The sequence below is a fragment of the Nilaparvata lugens genome, chromosome 3, assembly GCF_014356525.2.
Source record: "Nilaparvata lugens isolate BPH chromosome 3, ASM1435652v1, whole genome shotgun sequence".
NCBI classification, from domain to species: Eukaryota; Metazoa; Arthropoda; class Insecta; order Hemiptera; family Delphacidae; genus Nilaparvata; species Nilaparvata lugens.
Window position 1 is genome coordinate 12,036,448 of NC_052506.1, and position 18,618 is coordinate 12,055,065.

Here is an 18,618-nt window from a genome sequence, read left to right on the forward strand (position 1 = left end):
TTATAAATAAAAGCTATTAGCTTCTACTCACATTAGTGGAGCGCTTTCGGACACTAGGCCCTTCATCATCACTCATGTGATTCATGCATCAATGCATCACTTCATGATAATGTGAGTAGAAGCTAATAGCTTTTATTTATAAATAATTGACTGCTATGTCGTAATTAGTTGTTCAAAAGTAATAGATAAACATCTATGTGGATAGTTTGTATCTATCTATCTTATTGGTTTGGATAAGTTCTACGATGAAGAGTTTGATTGTTTTTAAATTTAAAAAAAATTTGTTGAGAAGAAATATAGATTTCTTAGTTTGAAAGTACATCATAAAACGTTTCTATCCGTATTTATTAGCTGACGTATTTATTAACTGAACGTAACGTATTTATTAGCAGCTGAATTTGGAGATGTTGTGCCATGTCCTTCCTATTGAGTTCCCTTAGACATCCATTTATATTCTCTACCAAGGTGTTAATGCATCTCCCGTTCCAACTATAAACAATAAAATCTCAACTGTTAGAATAAATCTGTGGTAGTTAATCCGTCTCGAAGTTGAATATTGAATGTTTCCATTCATAATAAGCATTGGAGTGGTAGGCCTACACCAAGATATACAGAATGCAAGACTTAATTTTTCCATCGCTTATCTGTAGTCGTTCTGAAACAAGTTGCATCGCAGTCTGAACGAATGGACTATCGTGCTGCCCCTTCTTTCCAGATTTTATGACAGATCGTAAAGTGTGATCTCGTGTCCTGGCTAGATAGCTCCGTGAACGATGGATGACATTTGGATGATGTACGACCTAATGCAAGTGAAATTAGCGTTTGACTGCTCACGAGTCACTCCTTCTCTTTCTCGTCCTTCTCTATCTCTTTCATCTCCTCCTTCTCTACCTCTTTCTCCTCCTCCTTCTCTATTTCTTTCTTCTCTTCCTTCTCTATCTCTTTCTCCTCCTCCTTCTCTACCTTTTTCTCCCCCTCCTTCTCTATCTCTTTCTCCTCCTCCTTCTCTACCTCTTTCTTCTCCTTCTCTACCACTTCCTCCTCCTCTTCTACCTCAGCCTCATCCTCTTTATTCTCCTATCAACGCCCAACTGGTTAAAAGAGACAGACACCGGTGCTGCTCCAGGAACGCTGCCTTCATTTGGCGCCGGTGCTGCTCCCAGAACGCTGCCTTTATTTGAAACTCATCATTCATGTGTGAGAGTCACCGGACGCTCGTAACAATCTTGATATCGGAATTCTGATTGTTGCACTTTTAACGCCCTTAACAGACAAAAATCATAGCTTACTCCTGGGAATTGAACACCGATCGCTCTTGTAGATGCACAATTTATATCTGTATTTTCTCAGCGCGAGAAGAAAATTGGCGTCGGTCTTGAGAATGTTTCCTACAGGCTTAACAATAGATTTAATTATAAGACAAATTAAAAGGGATTTCTGTAGATTAGAAAATTCCCTTTTACTATTTGAATTAATGTACTAAATTCATTTATCTCATTTGAATTTCACCTGTTTTAATGGGTTAAATCAGGACCTCCTAAATACCAATTAAATATTTAGGAGGTCCTGGTTAAATACCAATTAGGACTGGGCTAAAAGACTGTGTGATGTTGACTAATGATTCAAATTCATTCATATCATAATTTGAATGGGTTATATAAATATATATTTTTTAAAGAAATGTGAAATGTTTTATTGGCAAAAATAAAAAAATTACAACTACTTAGAAATACATAATAAAAGTAATACAAATTTGACAACATGGGAAAATACTATTACAAAACAAAATTGAATGCCAATTGAGTATTCGCATCTCGAGGTACTAGACCTGTTTGAGATGGTAATATAAAAATGAATTACAAAACTAGCGCTAAAAAGTAGTTACTGAGGCCGAAAGTCGCATATGAAGTGACACTTATTTATAATATAAGTACAGTAATTTCAATGTAGTATACAATTTATAATATTCAGAATTCCAATATTTCAATTTATAATATACAAGATAGGCTTAGCTTGCTAGTCTGAGCATATATGGATGCATTCTGCTGAACTTTATGGAAAAAATATGTATATCCACAATATAGTTTCAATATTATATTATATCAATAATATACTCAAACATAAAACTACTAACATTCAATTGAATGACTAAAAACTCATTTCTTCAATTTAATAAAGTTTGAGAGTTTCTCCCAATTTTAGCGATGGCGAATACAGTTCATGTAATAAATTTATTTCCAAAATAGACTTATTTATGATAGTGCTCCTTCGGAATTATATGTCATAACATACATTCTATCCTTGGCAGCCCAAATAACCTCCAAGTTGAGTTTATTTTCTACATCATTAAATCTCTCTCAATATTTTACGACATTGAATGTGATTTACTTGTAAATGACAATCGACGTTCGTCCTTGATTGTGCACGTGTTGGCATTACAACAATGCTCCTCTCTTCAAATGCTGCAAACAATATCAATGTGGGAACACAAGAAATCTTTGTGGGTGGAACTCAATGTTCTGTTCTATGTGTGGTTTCTCTCCTTTTCTTATTGTATTAACAATGCTGTAGTAAAAAATGTAAGTCTTGTACAATATTAAACCTTCGAAAATTATGCAGGAAACTTGTGGTGACAGGTTGTATTGTCTTACACGGAAAAATTTTAATTTTACAGAAGAGCTCCGTGTCGTGTGAAATCCAAGTATGTTCATTTATTTTTGTCTTGTATATTCTCAAGATTGTCCCATTGAAGAAACCACTTTCTTGTAGTAGGCAGGAAAGTTCTGTAAACTCGACATAATGAAATTTTAAACTGCAACTTGTGAAGAGTGTGAGGTGGGGCGGGCAAGGGGATTGGCAAGTTTGTAGGTAGAAACCTTTGTCCTTTCTGTTTGTGGTATTTTATGTTGTGGTAGCGTCGCACGTTTTATTGTTGTAGCGCGCGTGGACTTGCGTGCTTGCGTGGCAACCGTTGAAACGTATTAGAATTATTATTATTCTTTCAAGCCGCAAGTTGTTGAAAGTTTTAGCCGAGCCTCAAAAATACATTCATCCCGTTGGGAATAATTCACGGCTTTTGTGTTGAGAAGGGCGTGAGCGAGTCGCTGCCTTCCAGATAAGCCGTGCAAACAGAGGAGCCGAGATCATTACTTCTTGTGCCAGTAAACAAGCCTACAAAAGCTTTCAATACGGAGCGTCGCTTAATAATCTTGTGCCAACATTCTGGTGTGGATATTTTATCAACAGATGTCGCAGGAAGGAAGTGGATTGGTGAGTGTCCATCAAGCAGACATGAATAAGCCAAGGAGCAAGCGAGAGAGTGATCAACTATTGATGTGGCCTCGCTTGCTCTCATTGGGCGTGTCTCAAACAATTTCAAAGTAAAACTTCCACCGGCATCCATTTCTTCTGTAAACTCTGGCTCAATTTTTCTTCCCTGTTCTCTCTGTCAAGCTTACCCCTGAAGTATTCAATCAAGCTACGTTCTAGATTCAATGCTGTTTGAATAATTTGCTTGACGAGGAACCTAACTTGGTGTTACTGACAAATCATCATGAAGAGAGAAACCTGTAATCTAACTCAATCACAGTATTTAAGTTGGTTTATCATTTGATTGGCGTTCAATTAATGGAAATAATAAATTCTGGAAATAATATTCCCTTATTGTGACACCACAATTGTGATTGGTGTTCAATTAATATTCAATTCTAGAAATAAAATTCCCTAATTGTGACACAGAAATTCATCCCTGTCTTCACTCGCAATAAAATTTTATCTGATGTGAAGAATTTATTTCATGAAATGAAAATTATATGTAGCCTTTGAGCTTCAAGTGAGTATTATAATATCATTTGATTGGTGTTCAATCAATACTCAATTCTGGAAATAATATTCCCTAATTGTGACACAGAAATTCATCCCTGTCTTCTCTCACAATACAATTTTATCTGATGTGAAGAATTTATTTCATGGAATGAAGATTATATGTAGCCTTTGAGCTTCAAGTGAGTATTATAATATCATTTGATTGGTGTTCAATCAATACTCAATTCTGGATATAATATTCCCTAATTGTCACACAGAAATTCATCCCCTGTCTTCACTCGCAATAGAATTTTACCTAATGTGAAGAATTTCTTCTATGAAATGAAGAATATATGTAGGATTTGACCTTCAAGTGAGAATTATAAAAAACAGTTCTCTGGAAATTGGACCCTTGACTCACATGAAAGCAGTTCAGTTAGCTGATTGCTGTTTTGCTAAATCATTACACTTTATATGCTATTCTAATTGATTTCAACTTGAGTGTAGTAACTACACTCAAGTTGAAATCAATTAGAATTAATAACTGTTATTACTGTTGGGAACTCAGAAATGAGCGCTGAAGAACTTTACCTAATAAAGAAACTGCTTTCCGAGCGAACTTTTGCCCAGTTATCGTATGTTTAACAACAGTAGTATATGTTATACAACAGTAGAGTAGTTTATGTTATACAACAATCGCTGATAATTATTCTACTTTTCTCCTCAAGACATCGGGGATCATTTTTTACTTATTTAAATAAGTATTATACTAATATCTAGTATATAGTATATATCTATATCTAGTAATATCTAATATCTATATCTCGTATTATACTAATATCTTTCTGTCTAAAAAAGACATGGCCAAAACATGACGTAAATAAACAATTTTCCATGTTTTAATTCTTATTTTTTCCTGTCTAAACTATTTTCTGTATTCAGTAGTAGGCCTAGAGTAATTTAAAGAATTGCAGATTGCCTGCCAACGCCGCTTTTCACATTGGTCGACCGGTGAAATTGAATCATCTGAGAAGTTATCAGAAAAGTATTTTATAGTTATCATAGCTTCATTTCTTTTTCTCAAATGTCATGTTCTCATAGAAAATAATACAACTTCAAAAACGTAATCGTGTAGAAAGATACTGTACTAGAAATGAGTGGAAGAGAAAAGCAATCGATCCACTTTCACGAGAGAGATATATTTTGTAAGAGTAGAAGTGCGTGCAGCATCCTGCCTGCACAGTGCACAACACGAGGAGGAGGATGAGGAGGAGAAGGAGGCTAGTTAGTAACATATCAACTCAACAGTGAAATATGTCCGTCGGAAACGTCCGCAGAATAATTCTCACAACGGCCAACTCTTCACATCAGCTAATAATTTACGCTGGCAATGAAAAAGTTGGACTAGACAATGGTCATTATTACGAGTAGGTTTGGTGGTGAGCGGGGGGGATTAGCAAAACAAAACATCTGTATTACGTGCAAAATCCGGCAGCAGAGCGCCAACACTGTAAACTTTTAACAGCAGATAATAGGTTGATTAATGGTGCTATGCAACTTTCCCGGCAACTGAAGTTAAATTGACTGCTCTTTGAGTCCGGTCGACTTTTCTCCACCGCCAAAGGGAAACTTTTTTCTAATCAACCGACTGAGCAATGGATGGATCCAAATGCTCAACCCCCACCCCCCAACCACCACAACAACACCCATCCAATCCAATAACAACGAATCCGCTTTTGCTGCCCTAGCCCCCCTGTATACAGTATAATAGACCAGCAGCAGCAACCCCCCATCAGCTCGTTATCGATGATCGATGACTCAGATTTTTGCAAAAAGTGAACTTGGAAAAATTAATGGTTTCCGATTGTAAGCCTATTGTTGGTCATTAGAGTTGGATGAAAATAATAAGGCTGATGAGTCCTTTTAGTCAGTTCAGTTGAGCGTGCATTAGCATCGGTGCAGTGTGGTTTGGAGTACTGAATAATCAATGTTGATGGTGAAAGATGAAGTCAATTACAGTTTGCCAACAAATAAAGGGATTACACATTGGATTTGCGATCCTGTTGCTCGGTTTTTGTCGGTATACAGTGCTTCGATCTCCATTTCTTCATGTTCTCTATGTTGTGAACTGTAGGTCTTCAAAATTATTACAAAACTAGGAGTCTGAGAACTTTTTACTTAGATCAGAAGTTGATTGGACTTTCCAAATTATTATGAAATATCGAGGACCGAGCTTCGCTCTGGAGTACAAAAGCATAAACAATTTATTACGAAAGAAGAAATTATCATAACATTCATACAAAAATGTTCTATCTAATCACAGTAAATTGAGATTAATTCCCAGAGGAATGCAAACATTTTCCTCACAAAGGCCCAGTTGCACAAAAGCAGGTTAAATTTTAATCCTGATTAACTTCACGTGAACCAAATCTGATAGACCATTTCAAAAAGATGGATCTACTGGAATTAATCAGGATTGAAAGTAATCCGGCTTTTTTGCAACCGGCACTCAGTACCTGATTGAATGATTACAAAAGTTCAACAGCTGAGTCATAATTTTGACACAGTCCCACACACATGAACTCGATCACTCACTTCCATCACCAACAGAGGACGAAATGATTATTATCATCTGTTTTTCCAAGGATGAATAATAATTATCCTTTTAATGTTCTTCAGCGAGTTTTCCCAGGGATGAGACCTAGTGCAATCGAATCTTCATCATTATAAACGTACTATGTTCTGAATTTCGTGAGAATCGTTTTCGAGATCCGTTGAAATACAAACATATAAACATCTAAACTTCCAAACATTTAAACATCTTAACATCAGACAGAAGTTGCTCGTTTAATAGTATAGGATTATTTATGATATGAAGAGTTTAGAGCTACGATGGTTTGAAGGTTACATAATTATGGTAGTATAGATTATGTAATAGTAATATAAGGTGTGATATAGGGTGTAATCATAGAGAAACAATAGCGTGAGTAGATATCCCATGGTATAGGGCGTTTATGTCGCAACTTTTACTGTTATCTCAAGCCGATTACGGTCAATTATTGTCGATTTTTACTGTTTTGATCGGGTAAGAGTGTATGAACGGCACAATATGAGAGACAACCAGCGTCATAAAGTCACAGGAAAGAATTACGTGGACTATCAGTTTGAGATAACAGTAAAAGTTGCGACATAAACGACCTATACCATGGGATATCCACTTATGCTATTGTTTTTCTGTGGTGTAATATAATGTAATGGTTCAAATGGTTGAGTTGTAAAGTTTGAAAGTAGCGAAATCAATAGCCACAAATCGGTTCGCCCTGACTTACTCCAATTGATGTTTGGAATGGAGTAAGGACTCGAAGTTCACATTCGAACAATATATGTCATGGAGAAATAATGGAAACACAGTTTTCATTAAGTTATGTGGATTTCCTATGTAGCATTCTCTATGCTGCCATAAATCTCCCGGCTGTCAAATATTTCAGGATTAAGATAAATGAGGTTTGCACAAGCCCTTGGTATAGACCGTGTAGGGTACAATAGACTACAAGCCCATAGACCAGTAACAGTTGATGAATAGATTACCAGCTAACAGTAGTGGCACAATTATAATATGATCATGCAGGGAGTGAAGTGGGGAGAGGTGTAAACAGCGGACTACTATCGTAGGAAGGTGTTTGTAAGCGACCAATGCAAACATCCCACATTCAGTGTTTGTTTATCATAGAAGAGCTGTAAATGTAGACAATTTCGCAAAAGTAGCTGGTGAGCAAAAAGAAAAGAGCAAGTAGTGTGCATGCAGATCTTGATTTCCCCAGATAGAAGTTGAAAGCTGTTGTTCTATACGTGGAATATGCTTTTCGCACGTCAAGCCCAAGTTGGTGCGGAAGCGAATCGCAGTGGGTAGGAGGGGTGGGGCGTCGTTATGGAATTTCTTGCCTCCATTGTCATTTAACCACCACAATGGACTGCTTATTAAAGCACCCGAAAACGTGTAACAGCTCTATCGCGTCTTGCTCCCAAATTCTGGTCGACATTTCAGTTTCTTTATCAGTGTAATTTTTCCGCAACAAGATAACTCGAACATGGAAACAACTTCATTCTGTATGTGGGAAGCTTGTTGTTCTCAGATAGCTTACAAGATAACTTCAGATTGGTGATTACTATCTTCTCGAAACTTGATAAGGCGGAGTTTTCCTTAATATCACAAAAGATCTATTCATTTTTCAAGGCACATCACAGAGAAATGACAAGGTGCATCGAAACCTATTACTTTTTTAACGTTCTGAACCTTGAAATAAATCTGTTTGAATTGACAACTGAATTATTTATCATTATGAATCACAATGAATTATTTTATCATTAAGAAAATTTATGTATATCAAATCTTTTAATCCATATTATAATCACCCAAAAATCGTCAGAAATCAACGAATTAATCTCATCGTTTTTTTATGATTCAACTTTGAGCTGATATTCTCAATATTTTTTGAAAATAATCACCGCAAAATCGTCAGAAATCCACAAATTAATCTTACCGTTTTTTGAGCTGATATTCTCAAAATTTTTGTAGTGGATGAGAGAAGTTGTTCTATCATGGGGGAGAAAATTTTAGTAAACCTTATGAGATTTGAAACGAAATGAAACTGAAGTCTACCCCCCAGTAGGGTCATTTCTCTCTGTGCAGCTTCCATTTGAGATGTGGGCGTTTCCCGTGAGATTTGAGTTATAATTTTTGTCGTCTCTCATTTGTTGAAGTGAGGAAGAACACTTTCTAGAAGAGTGGAAGAAGGATGGGGATGGATGATAAGAGGCGTTTCGTAAAAGTCAAGTTGGCATTGTCCACTTCTTCTCGCCAGCTGGAGAGTCTTGCTGCGTCAAGAGTGCTTGGGGGTGGTGGTAGGGGGGTTCCCGTGACTCCCCTGGGCAGTCTTCTTGCAAATTGGTCTTCCTCTACGCAATGCATACATAATAAAATATTTAATTTTCACAACACAGTTTTGCAATTAAGAATAGAGTTTCTTCTGCTTCATCAATAAGTTAAAATTGAAACTCCAGTGAGCTCTATTTCATTCAACAAAAACTAATGTTATATTATTGTCTTGATACTTGGTAAGCACAGCATGAATGATTATTTGGAGAATAGTGAACTTTGAAATGCTTTAATGAATAAATAAATAATTTGTTGTTAAATAATTGGCGTGGCTAGAAAAAGAAAACCTGTGCTCTAGCCACGAGTTCAAAACATTCCTTACCTATATTTTAACATGATTTTAGAATTAATTCAGCTCTTTATGATATATTCCAGACCAGTACAATACAGATAGACAAATCAAAATAAAAATCATATACTTGATGTAATATAATCATATAATATAACCAAGATACCTATATTTAAAATAGCATCAGATTGTAATGATTCTATTACAATAGTATATATGTTCAAGCTGTTTTAAAGTCAAACTTCATTTTAGGATTTGTGGGTTTTGACCTCAGCATTTTTAATATTTGTGTATTTTCTTCAGTTGTCGGTTAGGTTTATTGTTTGTACTCTTAGTTCCAAAGATCCATTTTGGGCCAAGCCACATGAAGCGTTTTCAGAAGAATCGGCAGGGCAGGAAGCTCTCTGATTGACTGATTGGGTTGGCGTTCGGGAACCAGCTGATAATAAGACAATAATTTAAGAGTTTAATGTCCTGCCGACTTGTCTGAAAAACACTTTGTGTGGCCTGGCCCTTAGACTCTACCCAGTTCATAACAATTAATTCACCTTCATGAATCATGAAAAAAGTGATGTTTTCCCACATTTTTAATGTAATGTATTTGCTATATTATTTGCGAGAAGCTTATAAAGGTACAGTCAATTTACTCAATCACTTTGAGGAATTCATAATTATTTCATTTCACACAGAACAAACATTTTGCAGCTTGAAAAATACTATGAGTACCATAAAAACTTTAACTACTCCTCTGTTATGGAAAGGATCGTTAACGAGTTGGTACTGTGCGGTATTTAATTGATGGTGGACCCACTTTATGCTCAGTAAATCACCTATAAACTTTTTACTGAAACAGATGAATAGTAATGCTGCAAAAGTTATGGCGTGGGCAAGTCGTTAAAATCCCAAGGTTTGCAGTCAGCTGAAAATCTCAGCAACTCAGCACGCAAGCCAAGTAGAAAATTGTGTCGACCTATGCTAGGGTGTACCGCTAGTTCACTCCTGAAGCATGTGTAACAAGATTGAGAGAAAAAATTGCACACAATTTTCCAATTTGAATGTAAATTGAAATTGTATCTTGAATTATTAATGGATGCCAGTATCAAATGAATAGTGTGAAACGTTTGAAGTCATCCCCCAAATTCAGCCACCTCATAAATTAGTCTCCCCAATTTCTCACCATTTTCTCATCACTCTCAGAGTAGCTCATGCAATCTAAGAATACATTTTCCATAAGATCCAATAATAAATTATATCGTAACGTCCAGGTCTACTGTGTTAACTAATTTACTAGTGTTCTGTGAACAGTAGACCTAATGCAGTTTTCTCATCCATAAGTATCTGATGTCACCTGTTCTAGTGACATCACAATTCACAGTTGAAAATTACAGTTAAATTACTCTTAAAAACTGTTATTTGTATTCTCCAAGATCAAAAACTCACTAATGTTAATAAACTCAGTTCACGTTTGAATTTGTATCCCATATGATTAATGAATAATCCATTTGTCAGCTGATTGATCATGAATTCTATAGTCTGATTGATCCTATCTTCAAAGTAGATGATATATAATTATACTGATAATTATCAGAGTATGGAGGAATTCCTTTTCTTTTCAACGACGCGCAGTTGAAAAAGGAATATTTCTGCCAAATCTCATCGAATTCTATCAAGGCGTTTGGCCATAATCGCGTTACATACAGACAAACAAAAGCAAATCAAGTTTAAACGTAGACCTCACTACGTTTGGTCAATTATTGATGTTTGAAGCAAATTCATAATTTAGAAAAATATTTTTTTATGAAATTAACTGTACAAGCATTCATTCAATTCTACATTAGGTAGTAGCAGTAAGCTATAATCTGTACAAATATCTACCTTGCGGTTGTAATCTATCGCATTTGTTCATACAATGTGGGCCATGCAATTCAAGAAAACATTAGTATTCAAGATTAGTAATCAATTAGTTGTTGTCTTGTGATTTCAAGTAGACTAATAGCTGTTTTTCATGTGAATAATTTGTCTACTAAGTTTTTTTTTAGATTATAGCCTACTGCTACTGCCTATTTTAAAATTAAATGAATGCTTGTATAGTTAATTTCATAAAAATATTTTTCTAAATTATGATTTTGCTTCAAACATCAATAATAAATTAGTTAACACAGTAGAACTGGACGTTACGATTTCAAGTAGACTAATAGCTATTTTTTTCATGTGAATAATTTGTTTACTAGGCCTTTTTTAGATTATAGCCTACTACTACTGCCCATCGTATAATTGTTTCTTTTTAAGATTATAGCCTACTGTAAAATTGAAATGAATGCTTTTATAGTTAATTTTATAAAAATTAATTGTCTAAATTATCAAGTAATGGAATTTGAATGATTTGTGTATTGGGAATTGGTGAATAGTTTGTTCAAGTGGACTAATAGTAGTGGTGTTTGTTGCAGGTGAATGGAGGGCGATGCAGTGGCGTTGGCAGTGGTAGAGTGAGGATGGCAGTGGCGTGGCGTTGGGTGGCAGTGGCCGTGTGTGTGGCGATGGCAGCGCTGCCAGCGGCGACGGTAGCAAACACCTTCTGCCCGGCCAACTGCAACTGCGACGACGACAAACTGGTGGTGTCCTGCATCGAGGCCAACCTCAACGTGGTGCCCATCACCCTCAACCCGGCCATCCAGCAGCTGGTGCTGCAGTACAACAAGGTCAAGTCGGTCGACGCCGCCTTCCAGTTCTACAGCCAGCTGCAGTTCGTCGACCTGTCGCACAACAACCTCGTCACCATCCCCAACAAGAGCTTCCAGTTCCAGTTCAAACTGGTCCAACTCCACCTCAGTCACAACAAAATATCGCAGATCTCCAACAAGACCTTCGAAGGCTTGAAACAGTTGACTATCCTAAATTTGCGAGGAAACTATCTCGAAGATCTTCCAGACAAACTGTTCAGCATCCTATCTCAGCTCGAGCAACTCGATCTGGGCCAGAACCGAATCAGCCGCATCGACTCGGAGGCGTTCGCTGGTCTGATATCACTGCGTGTCCTCTACCTGGATGACAACCAGCTGCGCATCGTGCCAACACCCTCGTTCCTCCCTCTCGGCAGCCTGGCCGAACTCAAGGTCGGACTCAACTCGTTCACCCTGCTGCCCGATGACTCGTTCAAGGGCCTCAACCGACTCAGCAGTCTCGACTTGACTGGAGCCGGTCTTCTTAATACTAGTGAGAACGCTTTCCGTGGTCTAATTGTCTTGAGAAATCTTGTACTAGTAGACAATAAACTGACCAAAATACCGACCAAACAGCTGGGAGTCCTCACCAGGCTTGAAGAGCTTTCCATCGGGCAGAACGATTTCACCGCATTAGAAGCTAATGCTTTCTCAGGACTGAAGAAACTTCGCAAGCTCGATGTGTCAGCTGCTCCATTCCTGGAACGAGTGGAAAAGGGAGCATTGTCTGATAACTTGAACTTAGAATCTCTCATCTTCTATAGTAATAAGAAATTGAAGTCTTTAGAAGATGGTGCACTAGAAGGTCTTCCTCACCTGCGACACCTTGTGCTTCGTGATAATGCTTTTGAAACATTTTCAGAATCACTGGTAGCATGGCCAGAACTGCACAAGTTGGACTTGTCCGAAAATCCAATCAACTGTGGCTGTTCGCTGTTGTGGCTGAGGGAATTGCTGCTCGCTCGCAGAAACGTGAGTCAGGTGTTGTGTGGTGCTCCCCCCAATCTGAGGGAGAAGCCGCTGAAAACACTGAAAGATGACGAACTGGGCTGTTCGCTGCACGGCGCGCGCCAGCAGGCGATCATAGGCGCGATCTGCGGCATTGTGGTGGCTCTGGCCGCGCTGCTCGGCATCCTGCTCTACACGTACAGGCGGCAGGTGCACGGCCTGCTCAAAGACTGCCAGTGGAACAAGAGAGTCATGAGCAGTAAGGAGAGCGAATACCAGAAGACATTCTCCGAAGATGACTTTGTCATTCGTTCAGGACAGGCTCAAGGACTGAAAATTCCTGTGACGGAACTGTAGCTAGAGCTATTCGCCTCCAGTCCCCCTCCCAACGTGTTCTTCGTCCAGGGAGGCGAGAAGGAGGCGAGTGCCGGGGGCCGAGCGCCGCCCCCACCACCCCCACACTGCTCCAGGGGCACGGCCGCCGTCAACGGCTTCTCCTACATGCGAGGCGACGTCTACCGATCTACCTTCTCCAACGGCACCTTCCGCGGCGACAGCAGCCGCAACAACATCTACTGCGAAATCAACAGCTGCGGCCGCCAGCAGCTCAACACCAGCCTCACCCATCTCCACCATCTGCAACACCAACAATAATGGCTAGTCATCATCACCCATCACCACTTGCCTCATTGCAATCCTGCCCACGGTCAACACGACAAACACGTGTAATCATCTCATCTTGTATTTTGTGATATTTGAACAATGTGTGTTGAATGAGTCAGCTCTTTGTGAAACTTTCTTCGAACCAATAACGCGTTTATATTGTTGTGTTAGTGTGAGTCTGATTGAATATTGAACACAAAAAACTTCTAAATAGCCTACTGGAACAAAATCGACAGTTGAATGCACATAAACAAAAGTTTAATATTTTGGACACTGTTTGAGTTTGTCGCTTTGATAAGAATGTTGATGATACACATATGAGATAGAAAGATTTGAGAATAACTTCCAGAAAATTCTAACAATACATTGCTCAAGTTCAGTACTGGTATTGAATGTGTAACTCTAAATTCAGTAAGATTCATCACCATTGAAAACAGTACAACTGAATAGGATGTTCACTTATTTATTGATTTGTCCTCCACTGACTTGAAACATCATAACACTATACAGTATTTTAGGATCTCTTTTAGTAGTTTGATCCACGAAATTTTCTTCTTTATAAATGATTGAGAATTGTATATATTTTCGTGAAACTCAGGTATGTAGGTTGTGTATGTGCAATCACTGTAGCTGTTAGGTCTATGTTAGTATATTATTATGTAAAGGTTGAATATTTGAGTGATAGTAAGTTTGTTATTTTTTATACCTGGTGAGAAATCAAATTTGATTGAGTAGGTAGAGCTTTAAAAGTCGATTAAATTTTCATTACTCAAAATTTTACAACATATAGTGTGATATTGCAAAGAAAGTATTTTGCATTTTTGTTGTAAGAAAACAAGTTTTTCATTTCGGGTACAAAATATCATTCCATTGAACTGACAAGTTGTTTTAATGTGATAGGTTTATAATTAAAAATCTTGTCTGGTACAAAAACGAACAAATAATAATAGTGTCAGTCAACTTATATATTAAACATTTCAAACTAAAAACATGTTCATTTTCATCCAACTTTGAAACTTCAAGGTAACATTTTTAATGAATGGAATAGATTTAAAATGAGAACTAGTGCAAAATTGGAAAATTCCATATAATTTCCCTGAAAATATCATCTTGGTCTTTAAATATTTCCCTTTTAAAAGTCCAATTCTTATGTTTTTGTGATTTTCTGGATTATTTTATTTTTATGGATAGTTCATATTCATAAGCCTTGTTCCATGAAATTATTCCAGAAATCTCTATCTTTCTTTTATCTCAAGTGTCAATTCTTCAAACCAATGTCTTTGCATTTTAAAAATAAGAAATTACTTGATTTTGCAAATTTATTTAAGCATTCTATTAAACTTCTTCATCTTTTCTTAATTCTTGTTCTTTGGCGGCATCTTGAAGTTATTCAAACTTGTCGTAAAAATGACTTATTTTTTGTTCTTTTTGTAGTGGTAGATCGAGAACTCTAAACCAACATTTTTCAATGATTGGATATACAATCTGCTGTTCTCATAGAATCAATTTAGAGAAAATGTATCAACTTTCAAAATTTCATATAATGATTTCAATACCGATATTTCAGAGTTACAAATCTTTCAGTACTGTTTTGAATGGAATATGAATTTGAGATTAGAGAGATTATCCAATCCATTCATAGTCTCTCCTATCTTCCATGCATTTAATGAGTAGTCCATTAATTATTAATGGGAGGTGCAACTTGTAACCCCCACCTCCACGATTTGTGTACTCATTACATGATTACATCTTTATCATGAATACAAAAAAATGAAATTTCAGTCCAGATTAAAATTTCAAGTTGATGCTGCAGAGAAATCAACTTATAACATCATATTATTTTATTTATTCAGATGTGTTTCAATTTGTGTGCTAATAATTTTTAGTTTAACTTTATTTAGGCCCTATCAACAACGTGTTTCTATATATTTTTTAAAATAATATGATGCAGTTTTATCACCATTATCATGCAAACCAGTATCAATATAATTTATTCAAATGTAACAAAAGAAAGGAGCTTTAAACACAACGAAGCTTTAAAAATGTTTTTTCTCATGTTATCCTCATACTCGAAGTTTATTTTTTGTCCCCTCTGACCGGGCAATGTAGTTTTGAGTTTGCATAAAGAATATCTCTGGAAGATAGTTAGATGACTTGAAAAATCATTAAGACTGACTTCGATACATTCAGTTCCATTGTTTTCAGATACAGTGCAATAATTTACTATAAGGAAAAATCTTGCATTGAATTGAGTAGGTAATATAATCAAAAGGTTACATTATATAAATACTGTCGAACAGTACTTCCCACCAAAATTCGAATAACTTAATCCTTATAGATTCTATTAGATTGAACGGAACTTGACAAACACATATGTTCATCATGTGTATGATAAGATATGTTCAATATAATAGAATCTATAAGTATTAAGTTATTAGCATTTTGTTATTAACTTTGGTGAAAACACAGCTTTACTGTGCTTTGAATGGAGTCGAGTGAAAGATATCAATGTCTGATAAAATCCTTTTCTTCAACTTCAAAATATATGTTTTCACAATACTCTCCTGTAAACAAACATTCAATCCTTGAATCTTCTAATTTTTATATTCTTATAATATTTTTCAATTGATTTCCACTATTGCGGTTCATTTGATATTCAATGCAATACTGATAAACGATGTATTTTCTACATTTTCAAGTACCTATCTACTTACAACTACATTTGAGTACATTCATAAGAAATGTCAATAGTAACGCGTGATTGTATGGAGATACTTGAACTGGTTGTAGATGATTCTGGTTTGAAATAATTGGTAGTTTGTTTTGCTGAAAAAATAAATTACCAGGATTCAACTTAGGGTACCATGTTCAAGTCAAAACACTTAAGTAATTTGCCGGCATTGGAAATAATTTTCTTGCAATAAAAGTTACAGAAGTGTTTAATTTGTAGTTACGAAGGATTCATCATGTTCACAAGCCACAAAGCAATAATTTGTTGGAGAGAGACGGTGTATTAAATTTTACGAGAGGATTACCTTTGAAGAGGATTTTTGTTAGAAGCTATTTCACTGTTCAATTCAGTCTTTGAAACGTATAAATATTGGAATTTAATATTGTGATTTGGTGAGTTGGTTTATCGGCTGCTTGATCCTCCACTGGTATTGAACCTCACAAATAAGTATAGTGATTATTGTACGCTACACAACAAATTTATGTAAAATATAGACGTTAGTTTTTCTCTAGTCCATGGCGAGTAATACAAGCACCTTAATAGGTACCATAATGAAAATTCCATGATTTTTGTAATTTTCTCTTTAGAAACTGACTGTGTTGTATAATTTATTTGTAAATATTTGTGAATCAGAATAAGTAAAGTACCTATTCGAGCCTTATTTCTCTAAGCAATATAAATTTAATTGTAGTATAAAAATGATTTGTAACTGAGATGTAAATTAATTTTTATGTCATTGATTCAATGGAGAAATCCACAAAGCTGTGACATATAAACTTAAAACTTTCTACAATATATATAATATGAATGAAGTTATTTTTCATCACCTTGGTAATTATGTGAAAGTTATAGAAATAAAGTTAAAAATAAATTTTTCTAATTCGCAAATCTTTCGTTTTATTAAAACATATTTTCCATTTATTCCTAGAGAAAAGATGTTCCCCGTTTATGTTACGCTGTAGCACAATATTATGAATTCACCTTCCATTCAGTTTTTGATATTCACAAGTTATCAGTTGGTATGCCTTGCAAAGTTTCACAACATCTCCATTTGATGAATTGGTTGTTAAACAAAATTAGCTGTCAAACGTTTTATGTGAATAAATAGATTTAAAATCATGAATATCTTCTGATTTTCAAAAAAGTGAAAGTTATTGCCTTTCAAGTTGGAATCACTAGGTAATAATAATATTCTTATGGATTTTATTGCTGGGGAGTCCCTGACGAAAGTTCCACCTCGCCTGAATTTATAATAAGTCAAGCCGTCAATCATGGGCCTTAATACTGTCATACTTCCACGTTATAATGGCAGTGTTTGATTAGCAATGGTATTGTGGCGCATCATCTGATTGCCACCTGCGATGTTTTCAACTGGCAAACTTTGTTTATAACTTTTAACAGTTTTATTTTTAATATTTATCAAAAGTTCAATTTGTCATTCAACATTAAAATCAATTCATTATTCATTTAGTTCCATAATTCAATTTAAACATAGGAATCATCAAATCAAGTTGAATTGCTATATTGGTGACCCCGACGTGGCCTGCATATATCGTGAGGTACTTGCGGTTTATGCAGTGGTGCAGCATTTTCGCCACCTCTTAGAAGGACACCCTTTCACTATCTACACAGACCACAAACCATTAATCTATGCTTTTCAACAGAACCCGTGAAAAACTTCCACCGATTCAACTAAACCAACTATCATTCATCTCTGAGTTTTCAACAGATATACAATGGGCCATATGAATAAAGTTGAGCATTTGCTCATACTTCTTCTCCCTAGGGAGAAGAAGAGGGAAGACGGTTCCGGAGATGAGGAGGATGGCGAGGGATAGGGATAAATGGAGGAAGTGGACCGAGGCTACCCCAACGCTGTAAGGCATACTGGGGAGAGACAAAGAAGAAGAAGAAGATTTGCTCATGCTACTAAAATATGGAGCATTTGCTTCATTTTCTATGAATAAACGTAAGCAAAACCTTTTGCTCATGCTCATCAAAAAAATAGTTTGAGCATTTGCTCAAAAGTAAAAGCTTATGCTCAAAATTGTATGAATAAACTAGAGCATTTGCTCAACTTTTGAAGCAAATGCTTCAAAAAAGGTGAGTCTAGTCTAGAGCAGCTTATCACCTTTTGCTCATAGTAAAAAGGCTCAACTAATTCGTATGAGGAAGAGGAAACTATACAAGATACGATCACAACCAATAGTTGAGAACTATAAAACTCTTTTTAGATTCAACCATGATATATATCACCATTATTCCTACAAAAGAATAAATACAAAAGCTACCTGTTATAAAGATAGCCATCACAAAATAGGAAATAGGAAATAGGCATTTAAGAAGAAGAGAGTGTAGACGAATATAAGAAGAAGGCTATTGATATTATAAGAATATGCTGAAGATTATTATAGAGATGACATTTTTTCACGCTACAAAATTCTAAACTCAACTAACCTAAAACTCTATTCATAAATAGAAAACAGAGCAGACGACGCAAACACAAGCGGTGCACCCTACTTGCATA

At 36.1% G+C, this 18,618-nt stretch overlaps 1 protein-coding gene across 1 annotated transcript in view; it reads left to right on the forward strand.

Annotated features, from left to right (window-relative positions):
• The window catches only part of LOC111064586 (insulin-like growth factor-binding protein complex acid labile subunit), a 312,048-nt gene extending 295,069 nt beyond the window's left edge, over window positions 1-16,979 (forward strand). The window contains exon 2 of the mRNA XM_039425361.1: window positions 11,477-16,979. Coding sequence (XP_039281295.1) covers window positions 11,477-13,054 — 1,578 coding nt within the window. The 3' untranslated portion in view covers window positions 13,055-16,979. The remainder of the gene's footprint in view (window positions 1-11,476) is intronic.
• The last annotated feature ends 1,639 nt before the right edge of the window (window positions 16,980-18,618 follow it).